General features: G+C 35.5%; 1 protein-coding gene across 8 annotated transcripts in view; it reads right to left on the reverse strand.

Moving 5' to 3' along the window:
* The window catches only part of MTMR8 (myotubularin related protein 8), a 237,102-nt gene that overhangs the window by 12,019 nt on the left and 200,733 nt on the right, over positions 1–24,350 (reverse strand). Inside the window, exon 14 of one of the 8 annotated variants that reach the window (XM_070291542.1) lies at positions 6,939–8,069. The exons of 6 other annotated variants lie outside the window; for them this stretch is intronic. In XM_070291542.1, the coding sequence (XP_070147643.1) occupies positions 7,995–8,069 (75 nt within the window). In that variant the 3' untranslated portion in view covers positions 6,939–7,994. Of the gene's footprint in view, positions 1–6,938; positions 8,070–24,350 lie in introns of those variants that run through there. One more of the 8 variants, XM_070291545.1, reaches the window with a different exon arrangement.

Raw genomic sequence — 24,350 nt, forward strand, 5'->3', positions numbered from 1 at the left:
GGAAAAAAATAGTAGGATTTTTTTAATAGAAAATTTTGGAGATAATTGCATATTAACATACAGAGATCCCCTATAGACTTTACTATTTCTTCCAATGGTAGAATTTTGTAAGACAATGCAGCGTCTTATGTAGAATGTTGACATTGATTCACCTATCTTATTCAGATTTCCCAAGTTTACCTGTAGTCATGTGTGTCTCAGTGTTTGTTTACTTCTGTACAGTTTATCACATAGTAGGTTCTGGTGTATACCACCCCAATATACAGAATATACAGACAGTATACAGAATAGTTCTAGCACAATAAGGATACCTCAGATTTCCTTTTTAAAGCTATATCTATTTCTTTCCCACTCTCTCTCCTTGGTCCCTAACCCAGCAATCTCTAATCTCTTTTCCATTTCTATAATTTTGACATTTCAAAATTATATAAATGAAACCGTACCCTTTGCAAGTAGCTTTTTTTCCACCCAGCATGCCCATGGGACTCATCCAAGTTGTTTCCTGCATCATTTGTTTCTGTGGTATGTATGTACCATGATTTGTTTAACCATTGACCCAATGAAAGATATCTAGATTGCATGTAGTTATTTGGCTATTAAGGAAAAACATTCTATGAACATCTGTGCACAGGTCTTTATCACTCCAGTTATATCATAGGATTTATGAGTAAAGTGATTACCCTAACCCTAACCCTAAAGTGATTACTCCCATTTACTCTTCCATGTCAGGATTGTTTTAGCTATACTAGGACCTGTAGCTTTTCATTATCAATACCATTTAGAATTAGCTTGCCTATGTCTACAAAAAATTGCTGAGACTTTGGTAGAAACTGTGTTAAGTCTATATAATAATTTCAGGAGAATTGACTGCTTTACTGTGTTGAACCCATGGTATTTTTTTTTTTTTTTTACTTACTGGAGTATAGTTGACTTACACTGTTGTGGTAGTTTCAGGTGTATAGCAAAGTGAATCAGTTATACTTATACATATATCCACTCTTTTTTAGATTCTTTTCCCATATAGGCCATTACAGAGTATTGGGTAGACTTCCCTGTGCTACAGAGTAGGTCCTTATTGTTATTTATTTTTATATATAGTATTGTGTATTTGTCAATCCCATTCTCCCAATTTATCCCCATCCCTCCTTCCTCCCTGGTAACCATACACTAGTTTTCTACATCAGTAACTGTTTTGTAGATAAGTTCCTTTGTATCCTTTCTTTAGATTCACATATAAGTGATATTTTATGATATTTTTCTTTTCTACACATGGTATGTTTTTACAGTTATTTAAGTCCTTAATTTCTTTCATCACATTTTATAGTTTTTAGCATATGTATCATGTACATATTTTATTAAGTGTATATCTAAGTATTTGAATTTCTTTGGATACATTGTAAACTACATTGGGTTTTGATTTTGGTTTCTATGTATTCATGTAGAAATATGATGTGTGTGTGTGTGTGTGTGTGTGTGTGTGTGTGTTTTGATTTTATATCTTGCCACAGTGCTGAATTTACTAGTTGCAGTGTTTTTGCTTTTTGTATATTCATTTGGATTTTCTATGTAGTCAGTCATCTCATCTGCAAATAGGGACAACTTTATTTCTTCCTTTCCAATCTGTATGCCTTATTTCCTCTTCTTGTTTTATTGTAGTGGTTAGAACTTCCAGAATTATATTGAGTAAGAGTGGTGAGAGTGGACATCTTTGCTTTTTCCCAGTCTTGTGGGGAAACATTTACTCTTTCATCACTAGGTATGATGTTAACTATAGGTTTTTTATTTTTATTTTATTTTTAAATTTAAATTTATTTATTTTAATTGGAGGCTAACTACTTTACAATATTTTATTGGTTTGTTAAATAGATGCCCTTAGTCTAGGTTCAGTAACTTCCCTTCTATTCATAGAATTTTTTTTTTTTTTGAAGTTGCTCAGTCATGTCTGACTCTTTGTGACCCCGTGAACTACAGCCTACCAGGCTTCTCCGTCCATAAGATTCCAGGCAAGAATACTGGAGTGGGTTACCATTTCCTTCTCCAGGGGATCTTTGCGACCCAGGGATAGAACCCGGGTCTCTCTTATTGGAGGCAGATGCTTTAACCTCTGAGCCACCAGGGAAGCCTATAGCTTACTGAGTGTTTATATCAGGAATGTACTTTGGATTTTGTTAAATACTTTTTCTACATCAATTGATGTGGTCATATAAGTTTTCTTCTTTAACCTGTTCATATGGTGGATTAACATCATTGATTTTGAAATGCTGAATCACTTTCATCCTTGAAATAAATTCCACTTGGAAATGGTGAATAATTTTTAGTGCCTCGTGGGCTTAGGTTCCTGGAGGAGGGCATGGCAACCCACTCCAGTATTCTTGCCTGGAGAATCCCATGGACAGAGAAGCCTGGTGGGCTACAGTTCATAGGGTTGCAAAGAGCTGGACACAACTGAAGCAACTTAGCATGCACAGGGTACGTTTGCCAATATTTTGGTAAGGAATTTTATGTTTAGGTTGATGAAAAATAATGGTTTGTAGATTTCTTTTTTCTTTCTCTCTTTGATTTTGGTATCAGGGTAACACTGACCTCATAAAATGAGTTTAGAAATCTCTTTTCTTCCATTTCTGGAAGAAATTGTGTAAATTCATAAGATTGGTGTTAATTCCTTAAATGTTTGGTAGAATTCTCCAGTGAAACCATTTGGACCCAGAGATTTTTTGGGGAGGGGAGTTTTTACATAATGAATTGCACTTCTTTAATGGATACAGAACTATTCATATCAGTTATTTAATTTTTATTAAAGTTTTGGTAGTTGGTGGATTTTGAAGGTCAATTTTCTCTAAACTGTCGTGATTATAAGTGTGAAGTTGTTTGTAGCATTTCCTTTTAAAACTAATCAATCATTTTAAAATTGATATTTATTTACCATCTTACTCACTTAAAAAAAAACTTAATATTTTGAGAAGTCTTATGTTCACAGCAAAATCGAGAGGATGGTACATAGATTTCCCCAATATTCTGTCCCTATGCACAAATAGTCTTCCCCATTATCAACATTCCCTACCAGAGTGGGCATAACAACTGATGACCTTACATTGACACATCATAATGAGCCTAAGTTCATAGTTTGCATGAGAGTTCATCCTCTGTGTTGTATGTTCTATGGATTTGGTCAAATATTGATATCTAATGATATGTAACCATCATTATAGTATCATTCAGAGTATTCTCATTGCCTCAAAAATCCTCTGTGCTCCACCTATTCATCCTACCCCTACCCAAACTCAGGAACACTGATATTTTTATTGTCTCCATAGTTTTGCCTTTTTTAGAATGCAGCATTTTCAGATTGGCTTCTTGCACTTAGTAATGTTCATTTAAGATTCTGTTGACCTAAAACAAGTAGACTGTCAGATATCTCTCAAGCAAAAATGAGTTTATTCAATATCAGCAGAGAGTTGCAATTTGGAGTCAGTAACCATGGTGAGTTATGTGGAAGTTCTCCAAGGAAGGAGAACACTTTTATAGAGAGGAAAAGAAAGTTGGGAGAGCTATAGTAAACAGAATTCATGATTTTTCTTTGTCAGAGTTTTTGCCAGGAAAGAGTCCTTCTTTTCTTTCCATTGGGCTCTGCTATCCTCACAGGGCCTGAGAGCTCCTCCTTCTAGTCTCCCAACTCTATTTAATTGAGGGTTCTGTGGTTTTGTTTTTGTTTTTACAGTTCCTGTATGTCTTTATATTACTTAACATCTCATTTCTTTTCAGTGCTGAAGAATTTTCCAATGTCTGCATCTTCCAAAGTTTTTTGTAAGTTCAGCTATTGAAGAATATTTTGGTGACTTTTAAGTTTGGGAGATTATAAATAAAGCTGGTAGAAACATCTCTATGCAGGTTTTGTACAAAAGAAAAGTACTGAAAAGTGTTAGTCACTCACTTGTGTCAGACTCTTTGTGACCCAGACTGTAGCCCACCAGGCTCCTCTGTCCATGAAATTCTCCAGGCAAGAATACTGGAGTGGGGAGCCATTCCCTTCTCCAGGGGATCTTCCTGACCCAGGGATTGAACCCATGTCTCCTGCATTGCAGATGGATACTTTACTGTCTGAGCAACCAGGGAACCCCATCTGAGGGAATATAAATTATCAATTCCTTTGGGTAAACTCAGAGTTTGATTGATAGAATTGTATGGTAAAATTATATTTAGCTTTGTAAGAAACTTCCAAAGTGTCTGTACCATTTTGCATTCCCACTAGCAGTGAACAAGAGTTCCTATTATTCCAGATCCTTCTCAGCATTTGGTGTTGTCAATATTCAGGGTTTTGGCCATTCTAATAGGTGTGCAGTAGTATCTTATTATTTAATTTTGCATTTCCCTGATGAATAAGACATAAGCATTTTTTATATGCATATTTGCCATTTTTTATACCTTCTTTGGCGAGGTGAGGTGTCTGTTATGATGTTTGTCACATTTTTTAATTAGGTTGTTTTGTTTTCTTATTGTTGACTTTAAGAGTTATTTTTGTAATTTCTATGTAAGTCTTTTATCATAGGTATCTTAAAATTTTTATTGGAGTATAGTTGCTTTACAGTGTTGTATTACTTTCTGTTGTACAGATGTCTCTTTTGTAAAAATTTTCTCCAAGTCTTTGGCTTCTCATTCTTTTACCAGTGTCTTTTGCCTATCAGACTTAAAAAAATTAAGTTAGCTTATCAATAATTTTTTCATGGATCCTGCCTTTGGTGTTGTACCTAAAAAGTCATTGCCATACCCAAGGTCATCGAGGTTTTCTTCTAGGTTATCTTCCAGGAATTTTATAGTTTTCCATTTTACACATAGGTCTGTGATCCATCTTCAGTTAATTTTTGTCAAAGTGTGAGGTCTTTATCTAGATTTATTTTTTTTTTACATGTGGATATCCAGTTGTTTCAGCACCATTTGTTGAAAAGACTATCTTTGCTCCATAGTATTGCCTTTACTACTTTGTCAAAGATCAGTTGATTATATTTACGGGGATATACTTCTAAGCTTTCCATTGATCTATTTGTCTATTATTTGCCAATAATACACTTTCTTGGTTACTATAGCTTTATAGTAAGTCTTGAAGTTGAATAGTGTCAGCCCTCTATTGTTCTTCTCTTTCAATATTGTGTCAGTTATTATGGATCTTTTGCTCCTCTATATGAACTTTATAATAACTTTATAATCAGTTTGTTGATATTCACAAAATAACTTCATGAGATTTTGATTGATTGCATTTAATCTATAGATCAAGTTGGATAGAACTGAAAACTTGACATTTTGTCTTCTATCCATTAACAAGCACTCTCTCTCCATTTATTTCCTTCTTCTTTGATTTCATACATCAGGGTTTTGTAGTTTTACTCAAGTAGATCTTGTATATATTTTGATAAACCTGTCTCTATGTATTTTTTGGTGCTAATGTAAATGGTATTGTGTTTTGAATTTCTAAATTCTTCTTATTCATTGCTGATATATAGGAAAATGGTTGGCTTTTGTAGATTAACCTTGTGTCCTGAAAGCTTGCTATAATTGCTTATTAGTTCCAGGAGTTGTTCCATCCATTGTTTTGGATTTTCTATATGCAATAATGTCATCTAGTACATAGACAGTTTTATATCTCCCTTCTGAATCTTTATAACTTTTATTTTCTTAGCTAGGACTTCCAGTATGATGTAGAAAAGGAGTAGTAAGAAGAGATATCCTTGCCTTCTTGCTAATCAATATCTATGGTATTGATATCTATCTATCAATATCTATTGATATTGATTCCTTCATAGGAATGCTTTGAGGTTCTTACCATTATGTATGATGTTTGCTGCAGGCTTCTCAGATATTGTTTATCAAATTGAGGAAGTTTCCCTGCACTCCTATTTCAATGTTGTTTTTATCATAAATGAGTGTTTGATATCACAAATGTTTTTTTCTGCATCTATTGATATGATGATGTGATTTTTATTTATCAGTGTGTTGCTATGATGAATTACATTAATTGATTTTCAAATGTTGAACCAAACTTGTGGTCATTCCACTTGTTTTATTCTTTTTAAACATTGTTTGATTTAATTTGCTAATATTTTGTTGAGGGGTTTTACAGCTATGTTCATGATAGATATTGATTTGTAGTTTTCCTATGAAGTTTTTTTGTCTAGATTTGGTATTAGTATAATGCTGGCCTCATTGAGTATGTGTGTGTGTGTGTGTGTGTGTGTGTGTGTGCGCACAATTAGCCGTGTCCAACTCTTTGCGACCCCATAGACTATAGACGGCCAGGCTTCTCTGTACACAGAATTTTCTAGAAAAGAATACTGAAATCGGTTGTCATTTCCTACTCCAGGGGATCTTCCTGACTCAGGGATCAAATCCGTGTCTCCTGCATGGCAGGCAGATTCTTTACCACTGGTGCCACCTATGGTAAACCCTTCACAGAGTGAAGTAAGTATTCCCTCTGCTTCAATTTTTGGAAGAAACTGTAGATAATTGGTATATTTTGTTTTTCCCTTATTGTCTGATAGAATCCATCAGTGAACCCATCTAAGACTAGTGATTTGCTTTGTAAGGTTATTAATTTTTTTAGAAATTATAATTGATATACAATGTTATATGAGTTTCAAGTATAGAATAGTGATTCACAATACTGTAATTAACCTCCAATTAAAATAAATAAAATTATATTAAAAAAAGAATAGATTCACTTTTTATAAATTATAAAATGATGACCATGATAGATCTAGTTACCATCTGTCACCAGAGTCATTACAATATCATTAACTATATTCCCTATACTGTACTTTACATTCTCATGACTTATTTATTTTATAGCTGGAAGTTTGTATCTTTTGATCCCCTTTATCTTTTTGCCCATCCCCCAACACACCTCCTCTCTGGCAACCACCAATTTGTTCTTCATACCTATGAGTCTGTTTGTTTTACTTTGTTTGTTCATTTGTTTTCTTTTATAGATTACAAAATGTATAAGTGAAATCATATAATATTCATCTTTCTCTGACATTTCTCTCCATCCACATTGTTGCAAATGGCAAGATTTCATTCTTTTTTATGGATGAATAATATTCCATTATTTATATATACTAACTTTTCTTTATCTATTTGTCTATCAGTGGACACTTAGATGGTTTCCATATCTTGGCTATTGTAAATAGTATTGCAATGAATATAGGGGTTCAGTTCAGTTCAGCCGCTCAGTCGTGTCTGACTCTGTGACCCCATGAACTGCAGCACGCCAGGCCTCCCTGTCTATCACCAACTCCCGGAGTTCTCCCAAACTCATGTCCATCGAGTCGGTGATGCCATCCAGCCATCTCATCCTCTATTGTCCCCTTCTCCTCCTGCTCTCAATCCTTCCCAGCATCAGAGTCTTTTCCAATGAGTCAACTCTTCGCATGAGGTGACCAAAGTATTGGAGTTTCCGCTTTAGCATCAGTCCTTCCAAAGTCTATTTGAATTAGTTTTGGTTCTTCAAATAAGTGCTCAGAAGTAGAATTGTGGATTAGATAGTAGTTCTATTTTTAGTTTCTTGAGGATTATCCATAATGTTTTCCATACTTGGTGTTCCAATTTACATTCCCACCAACAGTGTATGAGTGTTCTCTTTTTTCTACATGCTCGTCAACAACTGTTTCTTGTTTTTTTGGCAATAGCCATTCTGAAAGGTGTGAGGTGTGGTGTTTTTTTGTGGTTTTGATTTGCATATCCCTGATGGTTAGTGATGATGAGCATATTTTCATGTGCCTGTTGGCCATTTTTATGCTTTCCCTGGGGAAAAAAAGAGTCTATTCATTATTGAGTTGTATAAATTTTCTATATAGTTTTGATATCAACCCCTTATTGGTTATATTGTTTACAAATGTCTTCTCCCATTCGGTAGATTGCCTTTTTGCTTTGTTGATAGTTTTTTTTTCACTGTAAAAGGCATTTTACCTTTCTCTCCTGGTGTGCATCTCTGCCTTGCTTCTATCTTAACTAAACAAAGCATTACTCTTTGTGCCCTCCCACTTGTTGTTGTGCTGTGTCTTTAATAATAAACTTTGTACCTGCAAAAAAAAAATAGGCATTTTAGTTTTTACTCTCATTTACTTTTTCTTTTGTTGCCCTTGGCTGAAAACACATGTCAAAAAATATTGCTAAAACCAATGTCAAAGAGCATACTGCCTGTTTTATTGTAGGAGGTTTATAGTTTCAGGTTTTGCATTTAAGTCTTTAATCCATTTTTAGTTTATTTCTGTATATGGTGTAATGAAGTGGTCCTGTTTCATTCTTTTGCATGTAGCAGTCTAGTTTTTTCAGTACCATTATTGAAGAGACTGTCTTTTCCCCATTGTCTCCTTTCTTGTAGATTAATTGAACATATAATTATGCTTTATTTAATTATGGTTTATTTCTAGGCTCTCTATTCTGTTTTATTATTTCTTGATTTAATAGGTATAGGCCCATTCAGATTGTCTATTTCTTTTTGTGTGAATTTTTGTTGATTTTGTCTTTCAAGAAATTGGTCTGTTTCATCTAGGTTATCAAATCTGTGAACATAGAGTTGTTCATAAATTCTCTTATTACCCTTTTATTGTCCAAATAATAATTTATATCTTCTCTCTTCTTCACATAGTTAACTTGGCTAGAGGGTTAGCAATTTTAGTAATCTTTGCAAAGAACAAGCTTTGGGTTTTGTTATTTTCTTTATTGAGTTTCTGTCTTATTTTATCTTTACAATTTTATTCAATGTCTGCTCTATTTTTTTTCCTCCTCCTTTTGGTTTAATTTGCTCTTGTTTTTCCTAGTTTCCTAATGTGGAATCATATTATTTACTTTAGTTCTTTCTTCTTTTCTAATTTAATACTATAATTTCTCTCAATGCATTACTTTCCCTGGATTTTGATAACTTGTATTTTTAATTTTCACTTACAAACATTTAAAATTTCTTTTCAAGCTTCTTCTCTGCCTCATGTGTTATTTAGAAATGTGTTGTTTAATCTCCTTATATACTAGACTTTTTTGGCTACATTTTGATGATCAATTGGTAGTATAATTCTATTGTGGTCTTACAGTATACTTTTTTAACTTCTATTTTTCAATTTATTTTTTCAGCTTTTTTGTGATGTAATTGACATATAAAATTATGTAAGTTAAGGTATACAATGTGATGATTTGATACACATATATAATGTAGAATATCTATGAAAATAAGGTTAGTTAAAACTCCTTTCAGCTCCCATACTCATCATTTTGTTATGGTGAGAAAAATAAAACTCTATTGTCATAGAAACTTTCAAGTATAGAATATAGTATTATTAACTGTATTTACCATTCTGCACCTTAGATCCCCTGAACTTATTAATCTTGTAATTGAAAGTTTGTACACTTTGACCAATCTCTCTCAATTTCCCCTATCCCTTAGGCAATCACAATTCTACTGTTTCTATGAGCTGAATGTTTTTAGATTCCACATGTATGTGAGATCATTCAATATGTCTCTCTGACATTTCACTTAGGATAATGCCCTCAAGGTCCATCTGTGTTGTCACAGTTGGCAGGATTTCTTTCTTTTTAATGGCTGCATACTATTATGTGTCGATATCTAAAATTTTTGTTTATCTATTTATCTGTTGGCAGAGATGGAAAAAGAGTCTGCCTGCAATGTGAGTGACCTGGGTTCGATCCCTGGTTTGGGAAGATTCCCTGGAGGAGGGCATGGCAACCCATTCCAGTATTCTTCCCTGGAGAATCCCCATGGACAGAGGAGCATGGTGGGCTATAGTCCCTGGGGTCTCAAAAGAGTCAGACAGGACTGTGCGACTAAGCACAACATAGAACACTTAGGTTGCCTCCATGTCTTGGCTATTGTGAATAAGGCTGCTGTGAACATGACAGTACAGAGGCCTCTTTGAGGCAATGATTTAGTATCCTTTGGATATACACTTAAAAGTGAAATTATTGGATCATATGGTAGTTTTGCTTTTAATCTTTTGAGTAACCATACTTTTTTTTTTTTTAAACCAAGGACCTTTTATGGATAGAAATGATACTGTTTTTATTAGTGGCTCTACTAATTTATATTCCCACCAGCTGTGCACCAGGGTTCCCTTTCTCCACATCCTTGCCAGCATTTATTACTTCTTGTCTTTTTGGTAATAGTCCTTTTGACAGGTGTGAAATGGTATCTCATTGTGGTTTTGATTTGCATTTCCCTGATGATTAGTGACACTGAATACCTTTCATGTACTTATTATCATTTGTATATCTTCTTTAGAGTCATGTCTGTTTAAGTTCTTTGCCCATTTTTAATCAGGTTCATTTTGTTGTTTTTGTGTTTAAGTACGAATCCCTTATCAGATATATGGTTCACAAATATTTTCTCTCATTTCATGTTTTGCCTTTTCATTCTCAGTAATAGTTTTTTTATAGACCAAGTTTTTTATTTCGGTGAAATCCATTTATACATTTTTTTCCTTTTGTTGTCTCTACTTCTGATGATATATACAGGAAACAATTGCTATATCAAATATCATGAGACTTTCCACTATAATTTCCAATTTGATTCTTTGGTATGTGGATATAATTTTACCAACGCCATTTGTTGAAAAGACATCTTTTCATCCTTTCTCTGTTGAATGATCTTAGTGCTTCTATTGAGAATCATTTGATCATATGTATGAGAGTTTCTGCTTTGGCCCAGCTGAGAACCAAGAACTTCTAGATGTACAAGCTGGGTTTAGAAAGGGCAGAGGAACCAGAGATCAACTTGTCAACCTCACTGGATCATAGAGTAAGCAAGGGAATGCCAGAAAAAAAAATCTGCTTCTCCTTTATTGATCACACTGAAGCCTTTGACTGTGTGGATCAGAGAAAATTGTGGAAAATTCTAAAAGAGATGGGAGTATCAGACTACCTTACCTATCTTCTGAGAAACCTGCATGCAGGTCAAGAAACTATTAGAACCAAACCTGGAACAACTGACTGGTTCAAAATTGGGAAAGGAGTACGTCAAGGCCATATATTGTCACCTTGTTTATTTAACTTATATGCTGAGTACATCATGCAAAATGCTGGGCTGGATGAATCATGAGCTGGAATCAAGATGGCTGGGAGAAATAACAAAAACCTCACATATGCAGATGATATCATTCTAATGGCAGAAAAGTGAAGAGGAACTAGAGAGCCTCTTGATGTGGGTGAAAGAGGAGAGTGAAAAAGCTGACTTAAAACTCAACATTAAAAATTTAAAAAAAGAAACACATATGTACACCCGTGGCTGATTCATGTTGATGTATGGCAAAAACCATCACAATATTGTAAAGTAATTATCCTCCAATTAAATAATTAAAAATACGATCATGGCATCCAGTCCCATCACTTTGTGGCAAATAGATAGGAAAAAAATAAAAACAGTGGCAGATGTTATTTTCTTGAGATCCAAAATTACTGCAGATGGTGACTGCAGTCATGAAATTAAAAGATACTTGTTCTTTGGAAGAAAATCGATGGCAAATCTAGACAGTGTATTAAAAAGCAGAAATACCACTTTGCTGAAAAAGGTCCATATAATCAAAGCATCCAGTAGTCATGTACGGATGTGAAAGCTGGATCATGAAAAAGGTTGAGTGCCAAAGAATTGATGCTTTTGAACTGTGGTGCTGGAGAAGACTCTTGAGAGTCTGTTGGACAGCAAGGAGATCAAACTAATCAATCCTAAAGGAAATCAACCCTGAATATTCATTGGAAAGACTAATGCTGCAGCTGAAGCTCCAATGTGTTAGCCACATTATGTAGAGGTGACTCACTGGAAAAGACCCTGATGCTGGGAAAGATCGAGGGCAAAAGGAGAAGAGGGTGGCAGAGGATGAGACGGTTAGACAGCATCACCAAGTCAATGAACACGAATTTGAGCAAACTACAGGAGATAGTGAAGGACAGGGAAACCTGGCATGCTGCAGTCCATGGGGTCACAGAGTCAGACATGATTTAGCAACTGAACAACAACATGAGAGTTTATTTCTTGACATTCTATTCCATTAGTGTATTTCCCTATATAAGTACCACATTGTTTTGATTATTGTAGCTTTCTATATATAATGAAATCAGGAAGTGTGAGGTTTTGAGTTTTGTTTTTATTTTTCAAGATATTTTTGTCTCTCTGGGAATACTCAAAATTCCATATGAATTTTTGGATGGAATTTTCTCTTTCTGCCAAGAAAATGCCTCTACAATTTTGATAGGGATTGCATTGAACTTGTGGATTACTTTGGGTAGTATTGACACTTAACAAAATTAGTTCTTCCAGTCCATGAATAGGAATGTCTTTCTATTTGTGTCTTATTTCTTTCAGCATCCTTTTGTGGTTTCAGTGTACATTTCTTTGACCTCCTTCATTAAATTTACTCCCAAGTATTTTATTATTATATATGGCTTTGTAAATGGAATTGATTTCTTAATTTCCTTTTCAAGTTGTTCATTATTAGCACATAGAAGTACAAATGATTTTTTGCATGTTGATTTTGTATCCTGCAATCTTGTTAGACTCACTTATCAGTCCTAACACAATATTATCTATTTTATTTATTTTAAATATTTACATCTTCAAACATATTTTGCCTCTTCCTTTCCAGTTTGTATCCCTTTCATATATATATTTTCTTGCCAATTGCTGTGGTTAAAACTTCCAGTACAATGCTGAGTAGGAAATGGTGCAAGCAGTCACTACTCTCTGGTTGCTCACTTTAGAGAAAAAGATTTTACCATTGAGTATGTCAGCTCTGGATTTTTTGTATGTGGCCTTTATTGTGTTGAGATAGTTTCCTTCTATTCCCAGTTTAGTGAGTTTTTTTTTTTTTTTTTATCATGAAATAGTGTTGATTTTTTTAAAAAAATGTTTTTTTCTTCATGAATTGAAAAGATCATATGATTTTCTCCTTCATTTTATTAATGTAACAGGGAAGAGCAAATCTGACTACTTATTAGACCTGTTCCTTTTACTTTGTGTGAGATTTGCTCAATCGTGTCTTCCTCTTTGCAACCCCATGGACTATACAGTCCATGTAATTCTCCACTCCAGAATACTGGAATGGGTAGCCTTTCCTTTCTCCAGGGGATCTTCCTAACCCAGGGATTAAACCCAGGTCTACCCGCATTGCAGGTGGATTCTTTACCAGCTTAGCCACAAGAGAAGCCCTAGAATTCTGGAGTGAGTAGCCTATTCTTTCTGCAGTGGATCTTCCTGGCCAAGGAATCAAACTGGGGTCTCCTGCTTTGCAGGCAGATTCTTTACCAACTGAGCCATCAGGGAAGCCCTGATACTTTACTTTTACTTTTAACCCTGATACTTTCCTTTTACTTTAACCTTACTTTAATTTTTTAAATTTATTTATTTTAATTGGAGGCTAATTACTTTATAATATTGTAGTGGTTTTTGCCATACATTTACTTTAATCTTTATACTCTGTTGCCTGTGCTTAGTCATGCTGGCTCTGCACCTTTTCTAAAAGAATGTTGCCTATAGCTAGAAAAATACAAAATAGCCTGATCATGACCTGACTTGAACAGAGAATAGTTTGTCTTGTTGGAGGTTTACAGGAACCTTGTGACCTGACCTTGGGTTGACCTACCTTGACAGCTGCAAGAACAAAGGAGCCTACACCAAGGAGTCTGCAACAACTAACTACACTGTTCCCTCACCTTGCCTCTAAAAGTGCTTTGCTAGAATATCTTTTTCCAGCCCTCCACTTTCAGGCTGTATGTGTTCCTTGTTTTGAGGTGGGTCTCTTGTAGACAACATATATAGGGGTCTTATTTTTGTATCCATTCAGCCAGTCTTTGTCTTTTGGTTGGGGCATTCAACCCATTTACGTTTAAGGTAATTATTGATAAGTATGATCCCATTGCCACTTACTTTACTGTTTTGGGTTCTGGTTTATACACCCTTTTTGCAACTCTTGCAGCTCAATTCCAGGAAAATAAAGGACTCAATCAAAAAATGGGCCAAAGAACTAAATAGACATTTTTCCAAAGAAGACATACAGATGGCTAACAAACACATGGAAAAATGCTCAACATCACTCATTATCAGAGAAATGCAAATCAAAACCACAATGAGGTACCATGTCACACCAGTCAGAATGGCTGCTATCCAAAAGTCTACAAGCAATAAATGCTGGAGAGGGTGTGGAGAAAAGGGAAGCCTCTTACACTGTTGGTGAGAATGCAAACTAGTTCAGCCACTATGGAGAACAGTGTGGCGATTCCTTAAAAAACTGGAAATAGAACTGCCTTGTGACCCAGCAATCTCACTGCTGGGCATACACACTGAGGAAACCAGAATTGAATGAGACACGTGTACCCCAATGTTCACTGCAGCACTGTTTATAGTAGCCAGGACATGGAAGCAACCTAGATGTCCATCAGCAGATGAATGGATAAGAAAGCTGTGGTTCATATACACAATGGAGTATTACTCAGCCATTAGAAAGAATACTTTTGAATCAGTTCTAATGAGGTGGATGAAACTGGAGCCGATTATACAGAATGAAGTAAGCCAGAAAGAAAAACATCAATACAGTATACTAACGCATATATATGGAATTTACAAAGATGGTAATGATAACCCTGTATGTGAGACAGCAAAAGAGACACAGATGTATAGAACAGTCTTATGGACTCTGTGGGAGAGGGAGAGGGTGGGATGATTTGGGAGAATGGCATTGAAACATGTATAATATCATATAAGAAACGAATCACCAGTCTAGGTTTGATGCAGGATACAGGATGCTTGGGGCTGGTGCACTGGGATGACCCAAAGAGATGGTATGGGGAGGGAGGTGTGAGGTGGGTTCAGGATTGGGAACACGTGTACACCTGTGGCGGATTCATTTTGATGTATGGCAAAACCAGTACAGTATTGTAAAGTAAAATAAAACAATAAATAAAAAGAAATATCCCTTAAAAATAAATAAAACAAAACTTTGTGGGAAAAAATAAATAAAATTGCTTTGCTGAAACTTTTAGAGAGTCCAGGCTTTTTAAGGCATGAGCTATCAGTTTCCTTGCATGGCCCTTCAATAAAACTTTTTCTGCTCCAAACTCTGACATTTTGGTATTGTTTGGCCTCACTCAGCATTGGGAACACAGACTTGTATTCTGTAACATAAATGTGATATATTACCTTGATTGATTTTAGTATGTTGAACTATTCTTATTTCTGGTAGCTTTGGGTTATATCTTTCTAATGAATTGACCCTTTTAGTATTATATACTGTCCTTCTTTGCTTTTTGTAACAGTTTTTATGTTAAAATCTATTTTGTCTCAGAGTAGTATAGTCACCTCTCCTCTCTTTCGGTTACTATTTGCATGAAATATCTTTTCCAACATTTTTCAATCTATGCATGCCCTTGGATCTAAGTTTGGTCCCTTGCTGATAGCATACAATTAGATTCTGTTTTTTTTTTTTTTAATCCATTTTGTCAATATATGTCTTTCTATTGGGGAGTTTAATTTATTTACATTTAAAGTAATTGCTATTGGTGAAAAGCTTGCTATCTCAATTTTATTGTCTTCTACATATTATGCCTTTAATGAACCTCACTTTCTCCATTATTGCCTTCCTTTGTGTTCAGTTGACTTTTTTTGTAGTGACACATTTTGATTCCTTTCTCATTGCCTTTTATATATCTTCTATATTTTCTTTGTGGTTACCATGGCAATAACAAAAACATCTTAAAGTTATAACAATCAATTTTAAACTGTTACCACCTTAACTTTAACTGCATACAGAAACTACCCTTTACATCTCTGCCTCCCTTACTTTATGTTAGTGTTGTCACAAGCTACATCTTTATACAGTATAACCTACTGACATAGATTTCCAATTATTTTTTAGGCATTTCTCTTTTAAATAGTGTAGAAAATGAAAAGCTGAGTTTTAAACCTAATCACAGTAATACTGGTTTTTACATTTGTCTACATATTTACCTTCAATGGAGAACTTTATTTTTTGTATGACTTTGAACTCCTTTCAAGAATTCTTTCACTTCAACTTGAAGGACCTCTATCTAGTATTTCTTGTAGGTCAAGTGTTGTGCTAACAAATAGCCGCTTATAAATATAATAACTTCCCCAAGAATTAACATCCTAATTTCTCAAGGTCTTGGCTTTTATATTGTATTCCTCTACCAGTATTTTCTTGCCTGCATTATCTGTGGCTCTGTAGTCTTTCTGTGGCTTTCATGAACTGTGCTCTCTGTTTCATATGGTTTTTCCTAGCCTGGTATCTGAGATCCATTTTAAACAATACAGAGACCAGTCCTTCCTGCAGCCCCCAGGAAGGTAACAACATTGCAAATTAATTCTACTCTGCTTTCTCTGGTTTGAAGAAATAACTGGGGACTGGGCCACCACTTTCCTGCATCCACACCATGCTAGGGAGAGAGTAGAACGAGTAAAAACATCACAATTTTTTTCTAGCTTTCTGAATGGGGCTTTTTCTTGATTGGGCATTTGCTTAGATGTTACAGATATCTGTCTGATTTCCAGAAACCTTGTAAAGTCATTTTATTTACTCTCTAGTTTTAAAAAATGCTCCTATGGGAGAATGAGGATTTGGATCTTCCTATTCTAACATCGTGCTTTAAGCTTTTATCTTCTTCACATTGGAAGAATAATTTCACTGGTACAAAATTTTAGATTGGTTGTTTTCTCCTTTTAATGCTTTAAATATTTTATTCTATTCTGTGTGTACTTGCAAGATTGTGAAGAGAAGTTTGATATAACTCTTACCCTTGCTTTGTTATAGGTATAGCAATTCTCCCTCTCTGGCTCCTTTCAAGAATTTGTCTTTGATCTTCTGCATTTTAAATATGATTTACATATGTGTAGACTTTCCTGGTATTTATTCTTTTTGGTATTCCATGAGCTTCCTGGGTCTGTGGGTTGGTGTCTACCATTAATTTTCAGAAACTCTTAAATCATTATTGCTTCAAATATTGCTTGTCTTCCTCCTTCCCTCCCTCCTTTTCTTTTTTCCTCCCTTCTTTTTCTTTCTTGTCTTTCTTCTTCTATATTCCCCTTACACCCATGTTATACCTTATGTAACTGTTTCACAATTCTTGGTTATCCTGTTTTCTAACTTCCATTTTTAACATCTCTTGGGATTTCAGTTTTGGACGATTCTACTGATGTTTCTTCAAGTCACTGATTCTTTCCTTGGTTGTGTCCAATCTGTTGATGAGCCAATCAAAGGCGTTCTTCATTTCTATTACATTATGCTTCATTTCCAACACTTCTTTTTCATTCTTCCTTGGAGTTACTATCTATCAACTTAATTACCCATCTGTTCTTGCATGTTGTTCATTTCTCCTTTCTGTTGAAGAACTTCATTTAAGAGTAGGTCCAACAAATTCTTTTATTTTGCCTTCATCTGAGGATGTCTTTTTCCTATGCATTCCTGAAGGATAGTTTCAATGAGTACAGCATTTCCAGTTGGCAATTTTTTTTTTTCCTTTCAGCAGTTGAAAAAATATCAACTATTTTTTGGCTTCCACAGCTTCATATGAAAATTCACTCTCACCTGAATTGGTAGCTCTGACACATAATGTATCATTTCACTCTGGCTGTTCTGAATATTTTTTATCTTTAGTTTTTAGAAGTTTAATTATTATGTGTCCTGGCATAGATTTCTTTGGGTTTATTCAATTTGGGGTTTGCTCAGTTGAAATCCTTAGGTTTGCACTTTTCACCAAATTTGGGAAGTTTTCAGCCATCACTGCTTCACATACTCCTTCAGCCCCATTCTCTTTCTACTTTCTTTCTCTGAGTCCAAAGATATGAATGTTGGCTTAAAACATGTTACACAGGCCCCTGAGGCTCTGCTTATTTATTTTTAAAGCCATTTTTAAATGTTTTTCAGATTGGGTAAATTATATTAACTTGTCCTTAAGTTCACAAATTTTATCCTGTTATATTAATTTTTTCATATATTCATGTTTTCTTTTGTTTCAAAATAATTTCTTTGCCTTTTTAATAGTACCAATGATGACAGTTTTAAATCCTTTTCAGATAATCTGATTCATTTCAGTGTTAATGTCAGCTGTTTATCTTTTCTTATTCAAATTGTTATTTTCCTGGCTTGGTATTATGAGCGACTTTCTGTTATATCCTGAGCATTTCAGTTTAGTATGTTAGGAGACTCTGGGTCCTATTTAAATCTTTTTTTAGTAGGCAGTCACCTTAATTTTAGCATGCTGATTCTGGCCTACTTTTGTCAACTGTGGTTACAATGGAAGTTTAGGCTTCAGAGCCTTTGTAGTGCTTTTTTCTTCCTGACTTATCTGGTATAATGAGTGTTACCAGTGCTTTCTGCTTGTGTTAGTTCAGAGAGTGGAAGGGCTTTCCCCAGGCCTGTTGCCTTGTGTCTCTCACTAGGGAATGGAAATTTCAGGTCTTCAAGGACAAAGAGGCTTCCCTGGCTGGTCCTTTATTTTTAGTGTTCTCCCTGCCTGTGGAAATGGAGGGAGCTTCCTGGGATGAGCACTTGTTGTGGCAAGGCGTCTCTTGTTGATACCTCCTGGCTACTACAGTGTCTCTCAGTGGGAAAGGCAGGGATGGAAAGCCCTTCACCTAGTTTATTGTTATTAGCGGGGGATAGGGTCTTAATCAATCCCTTTTGCTGATGCTGCCATGCTCACCTGTCAGAGGGACTCTTTTTCAATCTGGGGGAGAAATTAGCCTCCCTGGACTGCCCTTCTGTTCTTAAGTTAGAGGTCAGGAAATAGCTAAGTTGGACTGCCTTCTTCTTTTGGGTTGTTGCTCCCGTCCTGGAGTTCCAAATCAGTTCTCTTACCACCTTTCAGAGTCTTGCTTTGGTTGGCTCTTGTGTTATTCACAGGGTTTAAAACTGGGACAACCCAGAGGGATGGTACAGGGAGGGAGGAGGGAGGGGGGTTCAGGATGGGGAACACGTGTATACTTGTGGTGGATTCATGTTGATGTATGGCAAAACCAATACAATATTGTAAAGTAATTGACCTCCAATTAAAATAAATAAATTTATATTAAAAAAGTTGTACTTAATTGGCAGGAGGAGTGACAAATGAATCTACAACATCCTTTCTGGACCAGAAGTCCAATAAACAGGATTTTAGAGTACCAAATTCTGAAGAGAGACAAAATTTTAAGGCGGCCTTGGGTTCCAAATAACTTACATACTCGCTTGGTGTCTTACACAAGATTTCAGTTATTTAAGCCACATGAAATACATTTAAAGCTCCTACCTCAAGGCCTGACACAGATGAGTCATTCAATAGGTATTTAAAATCTTTCCCTAGAAATCATCTAGTTCAAACCACCTGTTTTAAACACAAGGCAAAGAGGCCTAGAGAAATGAAGAAGCCTTTCAAATGTGCTGTGACTCACATATATCCAAGTGACATTTTCCCCTTAAAGAAATGACATTGCCAATTCTTGATTATTTGGTTCCTTGCTTCAATGCAATAGCTTCTATGTGGTTCAGTTTGACAGGATGTGCCAATTTATATATGAAAAACACCTCCAAATTTACAAAATGCTTTTGTACTTACAACTTCCCTTGCTTTCCACAATCATAGTGTGAAACTCACAGGAAAGAGATTATTAGTATTTTGCAAATAAGAAAACATAGTAAGTTGAGGGGCTGAGACTTATCCAGAAGTGATTTCCCAACCAGGGCCTTCCATTGATACCTTTCCCCCTGTGAAACCAGATCTCTATGGGTGACAGGAGGCTGTGGAAATAGCTGATTTAAGGGGACTTGGCTTGCCATGTCCTCAGCTGCAACTAATGCAATAAGTTACCATGGGACTATACAGTGGATAAATTCCAAGTACAAACTTATATTCCATATAATACCCTGATTTATAGATAAAATTACCCTTAGAGAATCTGTTGGTAAAAAATCCTGCCAGATAGATGAAATTATCCATTTGAAGAGGTCATCTCAGTGAAGAGGGTATGTTATATCAGAAAAGAGGTTGAGGATTCCAATAGAGGGAAATAGGCTATATGTGAATTAATAAAATGTGTTGTCAGACAGTATGGTTTATGAGTTAAGTGGATGTCAGTCTTGCTCTCCCAGCTCATCAAAGCTAGCTGGACTCTGCACTCCATAGTGCTGTCCAGAGCCAGGCATCCTCTCTGATACTTGTCTTATTTTAACATTTAATCTACCTGCAGATTTTGTCTTTATAATGAGGTTCATTCATTAAGGCTAGGTCAGTGTACCTTTCTTTTTTGAAGGTATGACACTTTTCCTCTAATTTGTAACTATTACATGGTAACCTCACACACATAAAAAATTGATGCTTTTAAATTCTAGGTCAAAAAACTGTTATCAACCAAATATCTTCAAATTGGACACAAGTGCAAAATTGGGCCAGTGAACAATTTAACACTGGACTAAAGAAACAACAGTGAATATTTTTACAGCATCACACACTCATACCTCACTGGTATGACAGGTTCAAGATAACACACAATAGGAAGTTTAAAGTCAATCATATACACTGCTGTACCTTATAAAGTTCAGACTTGAGCTGCTGTGATAGTCATTCTGTAAACCTGAGGCTAATGAAAAGTCAGGTTTTCAAGAACCTACACATCCTGGGTTCTGATTTATGTATCAGTTACACGACATTCATGCAGGTATATGGCTAATACTATCACACTACAGGTAACAGTGGTCATATATTTGAATAGTATTCTAAAGATGCCTGATTGATACAGTGAAAAGGACAGTTGCTTCACCATCTCTTTGGTTTGTATGTCTGGCTTAACATGTCCTAAAGTTCTATGGCACTCATCTGGACAATATCAAAGTTAGAGTACATGCACGCTTGCTAAGTCACTTCAGTTAAGTCCAACTCTTTGCAACCCTATGAACTTCCTGCCAGGCTCATCTGTCCATGGGATTCTCCAGGCAAGAATACTGGAGTGGGTTGCTGTGCCCTCGTCCAGGGGATCTTCCTGACCCAAGGATTGAACCTGCATTTCCTGTGGCTCCTGCATTGCAGTAGGATTCTTAACCTTTGAGCCACCAGGGAAACCCCATAGTTAGGGGTCTAGAACTAAAGCAGATTTTTATTCTTGGATAAATTCTTTTCATCTGAATGAATGCCCAAATAACCTGTTCAACCAGATGCTACTAAAGTTACAGTAAACACATACACATATACAAACTCTGAGTTACATTCTAAAAAGACTGAATTTGTTACCTGTTCCTAAGACTGATACACTGTTAACTAGAATATAGGACATGCTCTATTTCAAAACTAGGGGAAAAAATTAGGATACATGCTCTGTAGCATTCCTATTGACATTTGCAAAATACAGAAACAACCCTGTCAGCAAATGTGAGGTGGAGACATAGAAAGACTTTATGTGAACTGGTGTGGCCAACTGAATGAGAGGTGGGATCAGAGATGTAAGTCTTTGAACAGTGATCACCTAGTGACTTTAGTGTATATAGTCTCATCTGACTCAGGGAGAAGGCTGTCAAGTGGTGGTTTATCTACAAAGAGGCAAAGAAGGAACTCAGGACGCATAAACCTTGGAGACATATTGATGGGAGAGGATACCACCTACCATCCTTTACCCTTTAAAAGAAAAGAAAACCCAGGACCACATACCCTAGAAGTGAAAATTGTCGAGACACAGAAAATACACAGAGCATTCTAAAGGAAAAAAAATTCTACCAGTGTAAAATATAACCTTAAAAGAAAATATGTCAGCCATAATACTAACTGGAAAAAGAAGCCCTAATCTGGACCTTATTGGAGCACATTCAATCTTAATTAATTGGCATGCTGGTCATCCTGGACTGCCATATGCTCCTTTTGATTAACTGGCCAGATGTATTTCTATACCTTCTCTTTCCTCCTTCTTTTCTTCTACCTTCTCCACAACTGGTTCTATAAAGGCTAGTGTACAGCTCTCTAAGAGTCAGAGTACAAAGTCATGAAAATGGTTGAAAGGCAACAAAGCTTTGGAAGAGAAAGAGGCTTTTAGGTAATCCCCAAAGCTTTAGAAAATGCCCCAGCAAGACACATGGGCCTAAATTAGATAGCTTTCAAAGAGTACTTGCCTTTTGTGAAGACAAGTCACAATCACAGAGCATGTAACACACTTCTACTTGCACTGACATTGAAAGGAGACATGGGTTGCTGTGATTGGTGATGAAATCAATACTTCCCATTTAAGAGGAAGGCGAAGACTGTCAAGTCTCACAGCCAGGGAATCAGAGAAGACATGTCCTGTATGGGTTGAAAATCCTTTTTTTTTTTTTTGCCTTGAAAAAGCTTCTATTGCTGCCATCAAATGCTGTGAAAACAGAACTTCCTCCAAAAGGGCAACAAACTAAGAGTCCTTTACGACCCCAAATCTTTTCTCTTATGCTTTTCCTATTTGGTTTCATTTAAGTCATCATCTCTTTACATTATATTAAAAAAGTAACCTCATAGGAAAAAAATTTAAGACTTAATCCATTTCTAATTTTTCTTTTGAAATGTCTATATAAAATGTCAGGTCTAGATTTGGCACTTAGAAGAAAGTAACCAGATTTGGTTATAATCATATCTGCCTGTATCACACATAGAATTCTGGGAAGGAGAGGCCTGAGGGAGGGGGAACCATTTGGTACAAGAGACATCATTAAATCATTTACTTTGGAAATTGAGAGAGAAAGTGAGAACAATCTTCCTAGGAAGAAACCAATCTGAAATATAATATTCCCCTTTTGAAACAACTTTACCTTTTCCCACACACCTGTGTTTTTAAAAAAGCCACTTTATAAAATGTTCTCATAGAAAGATTTCCCAGTGGTATATCAATACTTAATAGCATCAAGAAAAGGTGTTATGTGTTAATAAAAATCACTATGTAACAAAGATCTGATATAGTTATTAAACTTCTCTTTCTGCTAAATTCAGGCCAAGCTTAAATATTTACAAATTTTAGTTGAAAACATCTCTTAAAAAGACTCTGATTCCTTCTTGTTGGAAGTGTTCAAGGAAAGATTTCACTTTCAGTGAAGTTTGAGGTGTGTCTCAGAAAAAATATGTCGATGCATGTTAACAGGCATGACAACTATCTTGGTAGTAATTGAACACAGTTTCTAGGGTGATTTTCCAAAAGATACCTGTGCCTAATACATGTACCATAAGCTTTCTAGTCTTGCCAAATTAGTGCTAAATAAATCTTCATGCTTTCTTTCATACAGCAAACCCCAGCCTTAAATTTTTTCTTTAAAAACTTGGACTATTAACTGTTACTTAGGTTTGTTATTTAGGATTGTTTTACTTATTACCATGAGGAATCTGTTATTCTATAAACTAATAATGAATTTTTTTTAAAAAAGTGTTCATGTAAAATCTAAGAATGGCCACAATCCCGGGCACAAAGACTGCCTCAGGCTTGGAAAAGATAAGCAGTGACCCCAGACCTGTGAAAACTGTATAGGAAACAAGCAGATGTCAGGTTCATGCATAAGACAGTGGCAGGTGGTTAAATGCCTTCCTATTTAAATGGGGCAGTCACAGGAGAATGGAATTTTCTGCTCAGGGAACTGGAAGGGTAGGGCAGTAGTAGAGGGAGTCACATTTCTTTAACAGCATAGATGCTATATGAGGATATGAAATGAAAGCCATTAATAGATGATCTTTTCTAGTACACTCAGTAACTTTCCTTCAGGACTCTCCCCTCTATTGCTAGGCTCTTGACTACAGATAGCTACTGGGTTTTTACCAGTGCATAAATATTTGGATTCTACTGAACATTTTTCCTTCCTCAGATTTTCAAATCCAACTATAAAACAGTAGGTGTTAGGTGTTGAGAGTAAATAGGGGATTTTTGCAAGGTTTTCCTTAGTTCTGTGTATGGCATATACAAGTAATATAGGACATATTGAGGAATAAACATAATAAACACCAAACAAGTTGACTGGAAACACTGCGTGTTTCTTCACCACTTCTCAGTTTAGAATTGTATTGAAAAAAACTTGTCACTAATGATTAATTTTGTTTTGGATCTAAGAAATAAAGTTTGGTACTATGTACACCCTTGTACAGGTCTGTAGAAATAAATATGAGACTTTAATTTTTATAGGATTTGTAAAAGTCATTTGCCTTTTTCTTTTCTATAGAAAACTCTTAACACACTATTGGAAATATCATGCTAGTTAATGAACTATAAAATTCAGATTGAGATGTGGGAGAAAGTCTTTGGTATAAAGCAAAATCCAGAATAAACTCACTTGTGGCAGATGATTGGTATTGTCATTGTCTTTGACATCCTCCTTATTGTCAAT

Source organism: Ovis canadensis, chromosome X, assembly GCF_042477335.2.
Source record: "Ovis canadensis isolate MfBH-ARS-UI-01 breed Bighorn chromosome X, ARS-UI_OviCan_v2, whole genome shotgun sequence".
Taxonomy (NCBI): Eukaryota; Metazoa; Chordata; class Mammalia; order Artiodactyla; family Bovidae; genus Ovis; species Ovis canadensis.